Source organism: Eumetopias jubatus, unplaced genomic scaffold, assembly GCF_037043125.1.
Source record: "Eumetopias jubatus isolate StellerSeaLion01/CBP00866 unplaced genomic scaffold, mEumJub1_p1.0 scaffold_7, whole genome shotgun sequence".
Lineage (NCBI taxonomy): Eukaryota > Metazoa > Chordata > Mammalia > Carnivora > Otariidae > Eumetopias > Eumetopias jubatus.
In genome coordinates this window covers 14,902,286-14,916,368 of record NW_028274813.1, presented here as the reverse complement: position 1 = coordinate 14,916,368, position 14,083 = coordinate 14,902,286, and the positions used below count along the sequence as shown (strand labels likewise).

The window sequence follows — 14,083 nt, the reverse complement described above, 5'->3', positions numbered from 1 at the left end:
TCTGAGAAACTGTCACAGACCAGAAGAGGGAAGGGAGACACAATAACTAAATGTAATAATGTATCCAAAGTGGGGTCCTGGAATGGAAAAAGGATATCAGGGAAAACCTACTGAAATCCAAATAAACTGTGGAGTTTAAAGCAATGTGCCAATATTGGTTCCTTTGCTGTGATTTTATGTACCGTAGTAATATAAAATGTTAACAATGTTAACAATAGGGGAACTCTAAAATAAAAAATTTATTTTAAAAATCTAATATGGAGCTGGAGTTGAGAATTACTTACATAGCACCTGCTTATACTGTATCAGCAAACAAAAAGTCCCTTTGAAATATTGAGCTCAAGTGCAATTGGCAGCATGCGTGGTCCTGAAAACCTGACTCCCAGAAACAACAGGCTGCTTAGGACAGAATACATTTCTAGAGGCACTTTGAGAGAAACAAAAATGGACTAATTATAATAAACATAACTATTTGCTTCTGAGATGCAAAAATTCAAGAAAGACTGCTTAGTAAAGGAGGAAAAAAACTACCCTCAACCCGTTTCTCAGGTTAGAAAGGTAGTTTTATTTTGATATCTATGAAAGATATAAATATCTGGATTAAATATAATGTTTGCATTATGGTACCCTAGTAGTTTGAGAAAATTGTGAGTGATTTATCTTTGCTAAGAATTGTTGTTTCTTATCTATAAAGGAGATTTAGACCGGACCAGAAAGTTCTTCAGTATTAAGTTAATTTTTCCTCTCTTGCCTCTCCCCCTGTGGTAGGAAGGAGGCAAGGAAAAAAGATCTGCTAGTCCTCCATAATGAAGTCTACCTGGATTTAGCCCGGTCACACTTCTTTTTTTCATAACCATTAAAGATATTTGTTATCTGTGTAAATCTCTAGAGGGAAGTCAGAATTGTGCCTAAAGAAATTATTCTGCACAAATAAGCATTTGACAAACAGCAATTGTTTGGAGATGCCGTTTCAAAAAGCTCCCTTTTAATTTTTTGTGTTGCATTATTTTGTTTGCAAAAACGTCACCAATTTGTAATCCAGAATCTGTATGCGTTGAATAAACGGTATTAACAGCCTGTAGTCACCCAGATCACAGTCCAGCTCCCTAAATTCATGCGACTTCAGGTAAATAATTTCTCTTCTCTGAGCCGATCTGTTTCTCATCTGTAAAATGCGTCGGTTGGGCTAAGCAGTATTCAGTGCTCCCTTCTATTCGAACATTGAGATTTTTTGAGGACTTGAAACAAACTGGAGAATTTTAGGATGTAGGTCTTTGGGTTCTGGTGGGCAGTATGGTATTGAAGAAACTGTTCTCATGCTTGTGTTTCTAGAGTCTGAACAGTAAACGACAGGAGCAAGGATGCGTACACGGGAAGAGTAGGACAGCGACCCGTAGGAGGGTCAACTCCTGAGACATAGCTTAGATTTGCAAAGCAAGCAGAGCGTTCGGCTGCTCGGCAACCGCTCCTCCTTTGCGAGCGTGGAGGACCCCAATCGGAGGTGTCTAAGTCACTACCTCTTAATTTAGCCATGGTGCCTTCTTCTCGACATTAATGAAATATGTATCCTTTAAAAGCACACCCTTTTTTGCAACCAAAGTTTAACAAGCCTTGTAGCTGAGTTCTGCTCGTGCTGGGTTTTCTTTTTCCTGTTCTCAGGCGCGATGCGGGCACCTCTCAGGCAAGGCCCTTGCCGCCGAGCGTTGCCGGGCAGAGCTGGACGCCTCCCGCTTCCTCCCTGGCCCGGCCCCTGGTCCTTCGTGGGCCGCGCTCCGCCGCCATGCGCTCGGAGATGGAGCCGCTGCTCCTGGCCTGGAGCTATTTTAGGCGCAGGAAGTTCCAGCTCTGCGCAGATCTGTGCACGCAGATGCTGGAGAAGTCCCCTTATGACCAGGTACCAGCCGGACCCCGTCAGCCCTGTGAATCCCAGCGAGAGGCAGAGGGCACTGGGGGTGCCGGGTGGGGGCTCCAGGGAGGAAGGCCCAGGGCGAAGTTGACCGTGTGGTCAGCACAGGCATCTGGAACGAGACCCCCTAGAGCCGTGGCCGGCTCGTCCCTGTCGGCGGCGTCCCCGAGTCCCCGCGGGACCCTCGAGTGCTGTGTCTTGGCCGCCCCCTCCTCAAACTTCAGCAGCCCCTTTCCTTTACGGGTCCCTTAAAGGAACACGTAAAAAGTCACCGAATTTTACTTGGGTGCAGAACTTTGATAATTCATTTATACTTGCATACGGATGGACTCGGAAGCTTGCTGCGTGTGCGTTATTAATTTCTAAAACTGATGTATAAACAAAGATCTGTAACTTCTCACCTCCTGTTGAAATAGCTGCCTTTTTTTTTTTTTTTTTGATCAAACGTTGTGATCTCTCCACTTCATCTTAAGATTGTTGTCCAAGAGTGAAGGAGGCTTTGATTCTGGGACATGAGTGCATTTTGAGGCAAATAATACAAGTTAGAGAAATGCGAATCTAGGAGGGGAAGAGATACATTTACTATTAGGAGTGGGGAATGGGGGAAAAAAAGCCCCCCTAAAGGAATGATGACAGTGGTTTTAAGAGAACTTAAATAAACTATTACTGTACTACCATAGTAAGATGAATTAAGATATTAAACAAAGAGAAAGAATGGTCATATACTCCCGTGGCAGGTAGTTCCTGGAAGAGGCAAAAAGGAGAAAAAAGGAGAATAAGAGCAGAGCTGTGGCAGTTTGTCAGTGCTTCTAGTAAAAACTGGTTCTCCAGCTTTTCCTCTAGTGGTGTTGCCTTGGAGATGTTAGAAAAAAAGGGAAAATTGAGGGGAGTTACATAAGTGGAGGCATATGTGTGAACACTGTTACTAGGGTCTGCCTTAGTTTCCAGCAAGTGGATGGAGGATAACCTGTTGAGGTGAACGTTTTGACTTCCAGATAGAACAATCCTAGAACAATCCACATTAGTGGGAATACTAAGCTAGATTCTTTTTTTGTGTTAGTTCATGTTAGTTAATAGGACTGCGTTTTTGTTGGAGAAGCTCTTTTTTTTTTTTTAATTTAAGATTTATTTATTTCAGAGAGAGAAAGTGAGAACGTGCCAGGGGGTAGGGGGGCTGCAGACAGAATCCTCAAGCCGACTTCCCGATGAGCGGGAGCCTGATGCCTGGCTGGGTCCCAGGACCCTGACCATGACCCCAGCAGAAATCAAGAGTTGGTTGATTAACGGACTGAGCCACCCATCTGCCTCAGGAAGCATTTTTCTAAGTGTGTTTCTTGCCACAGTAGTCCCACCGATGCTGCTCAAAAAAACACAAAAATTCCACAATAAAATATGACTGGGAACGTTACAAAATCTTGACCCCTTTACATTTGTACAACAAAATTTTGTTAAAACTCTATGTGATGTACCAGACATTGTTCTAGGCACAATGGTTTGCAATGTACATGCTGTACAATGTAAAGTACATGCTGTTTCTGTTTTTCCATTGATTTAGGGCAGTTTCCATTCTGTGTTCCACAGAGCAATAGTCCCAAGAACTGTTGTTCAGTGAAAGGAAGTTTCCTCATTCAGTGCATTTGGGAACTGTATATTCCCTGAGAGATTCAAGATTCATACTAAAGGCCCTGGGTTCTGAAGAAAAGAAACTTAATTTTGCCTATTTTTGATTAATACAATAGTTCTGAAACTTATTTTTGGTAGTGGGCAAGGGTCAGATATCTTCATTGTTATCATACTAGGGAGACATAGTCTCCTGGGGAAATAATGTTATAGGCAAAGCAGTACTGTTTTTATTAATGGTTAAGATCCTATAATCTTGGGGCACCTGGTTGGCTCACTAGGTTTAGCGTCTGCCTTGGGCTCAGATAATGAGCCCAGGGTCCTGGGATCAGCCCCACTCGGGCTTCCTGCTCAGCGGGAAGCCTGCTTCTCCCTCTCCCTCTGCCTGCCGCTCCCCCTGCTTGTGCTCTCTCACCCTCTCTTTCTCTCTCAAATAAATAAAAAAATTTTTAAATAAAAAGATCCTATAATCTTAGTAACATAATCATAGTGCATTCAGTACAGTACTGTGCCTGTGAATTCAGATTTAGTTTGTGCTAGGCACTGTCATCAGAATTTTATGTGTTCAATTAACTGACCTTTTGTTGAGTGCTTATTACTTGCCAGGCATAAGTTGTGTGAATTATATGGATTTCAATGCTTAGAATAACATTGCAAAGCAGGTAACAAAAATAATAGCTAACATTTATTATTTACTCTGTGTCAGGCTTGGTTCAGAGGGTTTTATAAGTCATCTCATTTAATCCTCAGCTGTCTTAGGAAGTTGGTACTATTTCCCCCATTTTACAGATTCAGTACACTGGGGCACAAGGTGAAGTAATTTGTCCCAAATTACAAAGCTGGTACACCCATTCTCTTTATCTATACCATGCTGCCTCTTTGGCCCTTATGTAGCCAAATTTTTCCAAAATGGTGTGTTTCTCAACTTTTCCTAGTACATTTTCCCATCTACTGTGCCTTTTTCCAGATTTTAGCTAAATGGTAAAGAATTTTGACGTATTTGTGTGCTTGTATTAAAGTTCTGTAAAGACCTGAAGGAAGGAAACCTAACCAATTTTGATTGAGACAGTATTCTGAAACTTATGTGATCTCTGGTGTCTTTTTTTGGAGGCAGAGGGACAGATCTCTCCCTTATTATCTTGGAGAGATACCATTTTGGAAAGTGCAGGGCAAAGCAGCAGTGTTTTCATTAATGGTTTAGATGGGGCCATAGAGATCTTCTTGCTCCCCTTTTTATCTAGGAAGAGTAAGATAAACAGATTAAGGACGTTGTCTACAACTCCTGAATTAGCAGCTAAATAAGGTTAAGGGCTTGGGTCTTTTTATTTGGTTTCTTGTACAGCTATCATTAGGCCTTATGGGCCCTCTTGGCAGATTAAAGACTTGTTATAAGGTCTGTTTGGCGGAACTGTGATTTTGATAATGATAATGAAGAAAAAGACGGAGGTTTATATAGGGAAATATTGCTGTTGGCATTGGTTAACCATTTGACGTGGTTAAGATCATTAGGGTAGTAGGTCTTGTTAGGCCCTGGCCTATTCTATTGGCTTATTTGTTGTGGATTTCAAAGAATAATCTATAATGTGATACATAGTTAATGTCTAATACCATAGACATTAAAAAATGTTATTCTTTGTTAGTATTTTTTTGTTTTGAGCAGGAGTTGATAAGTTTAGCTCCTATAAATATCAGAGTAGGCCTAGGAGAATCAGTACCAGATCTAGAAGAAATTTATGATATTCTTTTCCTTTCTAATCCTTTTTATTTGTTTTGCTGAGGTAGTTAAGTAGGAACTATATATATTGCCAGAACAATGCAGTATTATGTCAGGAGTAGAAGTTTAACTTGAGTTACCTTACCAAACTGGGCTTTTGATAGCTGGATAGGGCTGCTGAAAAGTTTATAGGGTGCATTCATGTTAGTTATTTTTTTTTTATTTTTTTAAGATTTTATTTATTTATTTGACAGAGAGAGAGAGAGAGCACCAGCAGGGGGAGCGGCCGGCAGAGGGAGAGGGAGAAGCAGGCTCCCCGCTGAGCAGGGAGCGGATGCAGGGCTCGATCCCAGGGCCCTGGGATCATGACCTGAGCCGAAGGCAGATGCTTAACGACTGAGCCACCCAGGCGCCCCTTATGTTAGTTATTTTTTGACTCAACCTTTAAACGTTATGCTTTTCCACTGTGTACTTTTCTTTAAGTAATTATTTTTAATTTTTTAATCCGAGTATAGTCGGCACACGTTACATTAGTTTCAGGTGTACAACATAGTGATTCACCTTCTCTATACTATGCTGTGCTCACCCCAGGGGTAGCTACCATCTGTCACCGTACCGCGCTATTACAGTCTCATTGACCATATTCCCTTTGCTGTTCCTTTTATTCCCACGACTTATTCACTTCATAACTAGAAGCCTATATCTCACACTCCCTGGCGCCCATTTTGCCCACTCACTCCCCCACCCCTTCCCTCTGGCAACCATCAGTTTATTCTCTTTATTTGAGTCTGTTTCTATTTTCTGTTTGTTTGTTTTGTTTTAAATGAAATCATACGGTATTTATCTTTTTCTGTCTGACTTATTTCACTTAGCATAATATCCTCTAGGGTCCATCCATGTTGCAGATGGCAAGATCTCATTCTTTTTTATGGCTGTGTAATATTCCATTGTACATATATACCACATCTTCTTTATCCATGGATATGGTTGCTTCTGTATCATGGGAATTGTGTGTTTTTTTTAATATAATTTTATTTTTTAGAAGATTTTATTTATTTGACAGAGAGAAAGACAGGGAGAGAGGGAACACAAGCAGGGGGAGTGGGAGAGGGAGAAGCAGGCTTCCCACGGAGCAGGGAGCCCGATGCGGGGCTCGATCCCAGGACCCCGGGATCATGACCTGAGCTGAAGGCCGACGCTTAACCGACTGAACCACCCAGGTGCCCCTATATCATGGGAATTGTAAATAATGCTGCAGGAAACATCAGGGATGCAAATATCTTTTCAAATTAGTGTTTTCGTTTTCTTTGGGTAAATACCCAGAAGTGGAAATACTGGATCATACAGTATTTCTATTTTTAATTTTTTGAGGAACCTCTATACTGTTTTCCACAGTGGCTGTTCCGACTTACATTCCCACAAACAGTGCATGAGAGTTCCTTCACTGTGTGCTTTTCTTAGCACAAATTTGTGTATTTTGTACCCATATGTTATTTTATTTTGGAAATATTTCCTGGTATGATCTCCCCCGGTATGTAGAAATCTTCCCTTTTTCTTATTTAATTAAAACATTTAAAAATATTTATGTTGGAGTGATGATACAACTAATGAAGAGCTTTAGGAAGCTTAAGAAGTTTCCTTTGATTAAAAACTTGAAAATTCTCTTTCCTTTCCTTACAGCATGAATCCAGCATGGCATATCTGTATGGCTATGGCAGAGACTGGTACACAGGGGCTCTCATTAAGTATCTGCTGAATGAGTGTATCGATTGTATTCGTGTTTATGTGTGTGTGTGTGTGTGTGTGTGTGTGTGTTTTAAAGATTTTATTGTTAAGTAATCTCACGCCCAATGCGGAGCTTGAACCTACAACCCTGAGATTAAGAGTTGCATGCTCTTCTGACTGAGCCAGCCAGGGACCCCTATGTGTTTTGATGGCATTATCCATGTGTACCACCTTCCCTCCTGTTTACAAAGATCATCTTAGTTGCCTGAGGACCTTTGTGTCCTTCCACCCCCATAGGTTCCTAAACATATATTTACCTTTTCAAATAAATGTAATTGCATTATGGACATTCTTAACTCATTTCTTGATTTGAGGGTCAGTTTTTTGTTTTTGTTTTTATTATTCCCACTACAAAATAGAAGTGATAATTATGTGATGTGATAGAGGTGCTAACTATCACCATAATGCCAGTCTTCTTACAATATATAAATATAGCAAGTGAACATGTTGTATACCTTATTATCTATTATATTTTTTAAAGATTTTATTGATTTATTTGAAAGAGAGCATGAGCAGGGTGGGGGTGGAGGGGGCAGAGGGAGACGGAGAAGCAGGGAGACTGACATGGGCTTGATCCCAGGACCCCGAGATCATGACCTGAGCCAAAGGCAGACGCCCAACCGACTGAGCCACCCAGGCGCTCCCACCTTATTGTTTTTTAATCAGTTAAGAAAATTCTTCCTAGATTCCTCCCAGAGAGTGTTTCTGATAGTAGTTATCCTCACTGGCATTTCTTATGATACTCTCATTGTTTCAGTGGAGGAAGTTAAATGATGGTGAGACTCCCAATCTATGAAAAGCTAACAGAAATGTGATCAGAAAAGAAGCAGATGGTCCTCAGCTCTGCAGTTAGCTGATTTATCTTCACATGCTCCTTTAGCCTCATGGGCTGCGTTTTTTGAGGCTTCTACATTTTAGAGTATTTTTTTCCCCACTTTGAATTACCATTCCTGTGCCACCAAACTGGTTTTAGTACAAATGAATGACTTTGAAGCAGTGTCTGGACACACGGAAGAGCAAGGAAGTTAAAATATTTTTATGTGTGCCAAATGGATTCAGTTTTGCTCTCCCAAGACAAAAATAGCTTTTGTTTTGGATGTTATTTTTCACTTTTGGTTTTGCTTATTTTTGTCCCAGGTGAGGAGAACCTCTCTACAGTGATTTGTTATTTGTTAATCTTTCTCTAAGCTGCTCCAGGGAGCTTCTCAACCCATTTTGGTTCTGATACATCATGCTTTTAGGATAAGCCCACCTCTGAGACTATTCCTTTTACATTTATTTCTTCTTTAAGAAATACAATTTTGGTATACTATCATCAAAAATATTTAAGTTGTGCCTTGTACTTTCCATTAGGACATCTGGATTTTATTCAGTTTTGATTCTTGCCCAAGTCAGGGTAGTTAGGCTAGTCAGGGAGGTATACTATGGAATAGCATGTTTCCCTAGAGTAATACATTTTAATTTGGACACAAAAGGACTGAAGGGTAGGTTGACTGTAATAACACGGTGTTTGGTAACGGGGAAAGGCTCTTGAAGAAGATGGATTGTGAACTGTTTTTCCCAGGTGCAGAGTAGTGAGAAATAAGAAGGCAGGGTCTGTAAGCATGGCTTTAAGAGTCTGATCTCTTGAGAAAAAAGAAATAAGGATAACTGGTTAATTTATTATAGTCTCCCTGCTCGATAAAATATAGTAAGAGCAAGAATTTCATAGAGAGGCATTGTCTTTTTTCAAAGTGTTCTTTAAATCGTGATTGAAAAACTGGTTATAAGATATAAAAGGGAGAAATGCAAAATTGTCTTCCTTCCACACAGCAGTGTGACCTAGAGGGAATGCTTGCTGTTACAGCTCATGTCCATCATCCTGATTAGTTGCCTAATCTGATTACTGTTCTTTGTGTTCCATATGTCGGATGCACGGCTTTAAAACCAGCCCCAGTTTTTTTTAGCTCCATTATAATTAAACAGTTCATAAAACATGCAGGTTTTTCAGGCAGTGAGGTTTTTAAAAGACGGTATGCTTTTATTATAGGGTAGATTTCTGATAGATTTTCAAATTATTAAAATCAGTGATTCTGGGAGTGGGAGTGTTGGCTGTATATCAGAATGGGAATTCACATTCTCCTCCCCAATCTCTACTTATAATGAGAGATGTTACAGAGAGGAGTGGATTATTATTGTAAATGATTTGAAGATAGAGAAAAGGCTGAAAGCCACTGGCTTAGAGGAAAGACATGGAACCAGGGGTCCCCAGTGAGCTACATCTTAGTAGTTGATTGAGACAATGATCTGATGCTCCAAGCCTAACAAAACAAAACCAAACCATCTTTCTGTATGATTATCTAATTTATTTCCTCTTTGGGGCCATGGAGACAGTCAAACTTAATCTTTTGATTTTTATACTCTGTGGAGCAGTTCACTTAATGAATTTGTATTCCCGCTGTATTTTAGATTACATTCCTACTTGGCTACTTGGTCCCTAGATCTCCTTAAACCTTCTGACATCCATCCATTTCTCTGTTCTCTTACATTTTTTTTTCCCTTCTTGTTGCTGTTAACTTCTGAAAAATGTCTCAGTAGTTTCAGAGCAGAGCCGGCTCAGACTCATTAGCCAGAGTAAGTATTGGTGGCAATTAAGAAGTCACATTCAGAATTATCTAGAGATTTGATTCCCTGAAGTAACAGCAACAACCTAAGAGAGAAAGCCTTACCCTGGGGATGAAGGAAGGAAGCAAACTGATGTGATGCTAATTAGTATTTGCTGGTTCTAGGCAGTGTCACTCCACTCCCTGTCCTCTCAGTCACTCACTTTGAAGGAGAGTAAAGGGAAGTCTTAATTTGATGTGCCATGACTGGGAGTTAGTTCTGAGTTCTGAGAAGGGAAGTAATAGCATGTTGGATGCTTTTCTGTTCATTATAGGATTGTTTATAAAGAAATTCTATGTGACTTATACTTCTTATTGAAAGTGATAGCACCTTACTTTTCATTAATTATGATAGCATATGTGAAAAGACTCTGAAAATTATGAAATATTCTTAAAAATGCAAGGTTTTCTTTTTAAAAATATCCTATAGACACTATTGCTCCAATTCGAGAGGCGGACTAAGTTACAGAGGTTGTATGATTTATTCAAGGTCATGCAGCTAAGTGACTCCCTGAGGATCAAGCCTAGCTCTTCTGACTCTAGGGCTAGGCCTAGTGCTTCCTTTTTTTTTTTTTAAGATTTTGTTTATTTATTTGACAGAGAGTGAGAGAGCACAAGCAGGGGAAGGAGCAGGGAGAGGGAGAAGCAGGGTCCCCGCTGAGCAGGGAGCCTGATGCGGGGCTCGATCCCAGGACCCTGGGATTATGACCTGAGCTGAAGGCAGCCGCTTAACGGACTGAGCCACCCAGGTGCCCCCCTGCCCTTTTTTTTAAGAGGGAGAGAGAGAGAGAGAGAAAGTTGTTGGGGGAGGGGTAGAGGGGAGAGAGAGAATCTTAAACAGGCTCTAGCAGGTACTAACTAGCATGGAGCCTGTCACAGGGAGCCTGACACGGGGCTTGATCTCTCAACCCTGACCTGAGCCGAAATCAAGAGTTGGACACTTAACCAGCTGAGCCACTCAGGCTCCCCTAGGTTCAAGTGTGTTGATACCCATGGAAATAATCTGCTAGACCAAATGAACCTATCTTGTGATTCCCTATTTGGGTGGATTAATTTAAATAACAGACTATAATTGAGAGACCCAAAGATGAAAGTCCCATTGATTAAAAAAAAAAAAAAGTTTTGCCCTATCTATAAATTAAAACATCCTTACTCTTCCTTCTTGGTCCTGCTACTCATGATGGATCTCCAGTCCAGACCAGCCATACCCGGCCTTGGTCTCCCTCACCATATAGTAGCCAGCTTTCATGCCTTGCTATGATCTCACATACTCAGCCAAGTGCAGGCTCTTGACCCGGAGTGTCTGGGTTCAAACACTGCCTGTACACCTTGACCTCAGGGTTTTCTCATCTGTAAAATGGGGATAATAATATGCCTCAAAGGGTTGTTGTGAGCATTAAGTTCAGTAAGTGATCACAAATGTTAGCTATTTTCTCTATATACAGCTAGAGATATTTGTAAGTAGGATTCTGTCATTGATATTTTTCTGAAAGGATTGTTGGTAATCTGGGAAGCATCTGTGAGGAAAATGTTCAGTGAAATTGATGATAAAGTGATGTTGAATATAGTTCATAGATCCCTGGCACTCAGTAATTTCCAGAACAGTCTCCTTCCCTTTTCTCTGACTCCCTTAACTCCCATGTATTCTGTTTTTCCCTTCTCCCTCTAAGTCATCTATAACTGGCCCCTAACTTGAATATAGCATTTGATACATTGTATTGAAATTTATATAATTCTGTGCCTTCCTCATAGAATGTTTTAAGCACCTAGCAGGGTGCCAGGGCCGTCAGGGGCATGTTGCGGAACTAACGTGTTCTCTGCCTCACTCCTGGTTCCAAGCCTTTCTCCTTCCATCCAAGCAACCTCACCTGTCTCTCCACCTTCCCATCTTCTGGGCCTCTCATTGTCTTTTCTGACCTTCTCATTGCTTATCATTTCCCCACATGCTCTTTACCTGCATGGTAAATCACAAATGTGTTCCTCTGGGGCAAAAGAACCACATGGAGCACAAAGACCTTTATCAGTGAACGGAACACTGAGGCTGAGCTGGCGGTTTGAGTTTGGGCCACTGGAAGCATCTTCTTGCCCTTGGCAGGATAACAGGCGTCCAGTTTTTATTTACGATTAGAGGCTTCTAGCTCTTATACCTGTTTGGTTTTCCTTTTCAAGTACTGTTTGGTAAACGTTTTTCTTCTCTTTCTGTGTGGAACTTATCTTGTACCTCTCCTACAATTTATGCTTCAATCCTGCCTTATTATGTCCAGCTCATTTTTTAATCTCCAAGATGCACTGGCAAGGAAGAGCTCTGGCTTCTTTGTGTGACCTTGAGCAAATTATATGACCTCTCTGAGCTGGTTTCCTCATCTGTCAAATGGATAAGAACACTGACCTGCCTCCCTCCAGTGGTTGTCTTGAGACTCAAATGAGAGACATGTCTCATACAGACATTGTCTACAAATAAATAGAGGAAAGAATAGACAGGGTTATTTCTTCTGTCATCTCATTGCCTGTTATCAGTATGATTAAGTATGGACTGTGGGTTCTAGGCAATCTGTACTTTTCCAGATCTTCCTTATACACACTAGAATTGAAAACCTCCAATTGCCACATATTCTTAGCTGCTGTTTTGTGTTTGGTTCAGCTGCTTGCCAAATATTCTCTAAATCCCACCCTCTGAGGCCTTCACTTTTTCTAGCCGAGCTTAGCCTTTGCCTGTCATGTTCCTGCTGTGTGTTTTGCTACAGAAGTTGCTTATCATTGTATGGTGACCAGATGGCTTACACATTGCTTGTGCACATAATATATTCTTAAAATATTTAGGGTATTCTTCTTGGGTTTTAGAGCTGTAGAAAGCAAGGCAAGGAAGGATCTTTTTTTTTTCTTTCTCTGTTTTGTTTCTTGGTGGCTTCCCTCATAAAACGTGCCAATTAAGTGTTCAATGCAGGTTGCTAACCGTAGATATATAAATGTAGATGTTTTGTAAATAAATTTGTTACAAGTCTGACTTTTTCCTAGTGGATTTCTATTTAATTTGGACAGAAAAAAACGCTGAGCTTATTAGCACCTGACACTAATATATATGACATAGTCTATTTATAAACATTTCTCAGAGTACATTACAGTCAGAATTAACTTTTTATCTTCAGCAACTAATCCCATTATATATATGTGGAGCAGAAGGGTTTATAGTATGTGGATTTTCTTCCTCCTCCCCAATTGATTAAAGTCTGAATGTTTTAACCACCATGAACTTATTTTTGAGTATAAAGAAATGTTACCTTGGTATAGTTGTAAAATTATTTTAATTTCTGAGATTTTGTGTCTTCATTAAACAAGTAGTTAAGATAACTTCTCTGTGCTTTAAATGAGGTTAGAGTAATTAGAAGTTCCTACTTATAGAAAATTCAGCACTCTTCAGTATATATCAGTTTTACACTAATACCAATATTAGTATTGATCTATCTCAAACTCTTGAAAGCAGTTGTGGAGAAAAATTAAAGTGAATATTTGGATTTTTATTGAATGAGTTTGAGTCCACCTATACATACCTAATTTGTCACTAAGACTTTTTATTTTAGAAGCTGTATTTCTTAAAAATGTTTACTACCTTCTTAATGCTTTCCAGGAACCAGATCCTGAATTGCCAGTGTCTCAGGTAAAGGTTTAGCTGCAACCTTTAGTTTAGAGAATACTGTAGTTTCAATTGCTTACTTGTTCCTGTAGATTAGAAAGTTTGCTGCATATCTGTTAATGCTGTTATAAAAGTAGCCATCTCTACCAGACATTCTGTACCTTTTTATGTAAAGTATTATATTTCCAATATTTTTATATCTATGGATGAGTAGTCTTATGGTCTTAGGACTTGGAGCTTAAATAGAAATGACCAATATTGACCAGAGGTTGAGAAAAATAGAGGAGGAGGCAAGGGGAACCAGGAGCTTAGAAAGGGAGCCAAGAAGTCAGCAGAGCCCCAAGTGTCCAAAAAGACTGTGATGGATAGGACAATATGTTTTGAGTAAAGAGTAGGCTGACTCTGCTTGGGAAGGGCTTGGTTTTAGACAGTGGTGTCTGCCACCACGAGGAAGAAAGGAAGGGCACACTGGCCAGATAGCCATGTCTACTAAATCATCGTGGTTAGAGATAGGAGGTGGCCACAGAGACCTGCTAACTGGGTAAGACACAGTGAATGAGTCTGGAGGGAACCCAAGGAGAGGAGGTGAATCTTTTAACTCAAGAGGGTTTCCAGTAAGTCTGGGAATAAGGCGAAGGGATGAAAGTGCTACAAATCAGAGAGCTTAAATATTGCCAGGTGTTTGCACTGCCACATAAGAGAGAATTGTAACAGTGGTTTTTAGGTAAATAAACAGTTTGGAACCTCTTATGTGGTTCATATGAGTAATCATCCAACCTTTTAGA

The 14,083-nt window shown here is 40.4% G+C and overlaps 1 protein-coding gene across 1 annotated transcript in view; it reads left to right on the top strand.

Annotated features, from left to right (window-relative positions):
- Window positions 1-1,756: 1,756 nt before the first annotated feature.
- Window positions 1,757-14,083, top strand: part of TTC8 (tetratricopeptide repeat domain 8) — a 51,516-nt gene continuing 39,189 nt past the window's right edge. Inside the window, exon 1 of the mRNA XM_028091383.1 lies at window positions 1,757-1,894. Coding sequence (XP_027947184.1) covers window positions 1,781-1,894 — 114 coding nt within the window. The 5' untranslated portion in view covers window positions 1,757-1,780. The remainder of the gene's footprint in view (window positions 1,895-14,083) is intronic.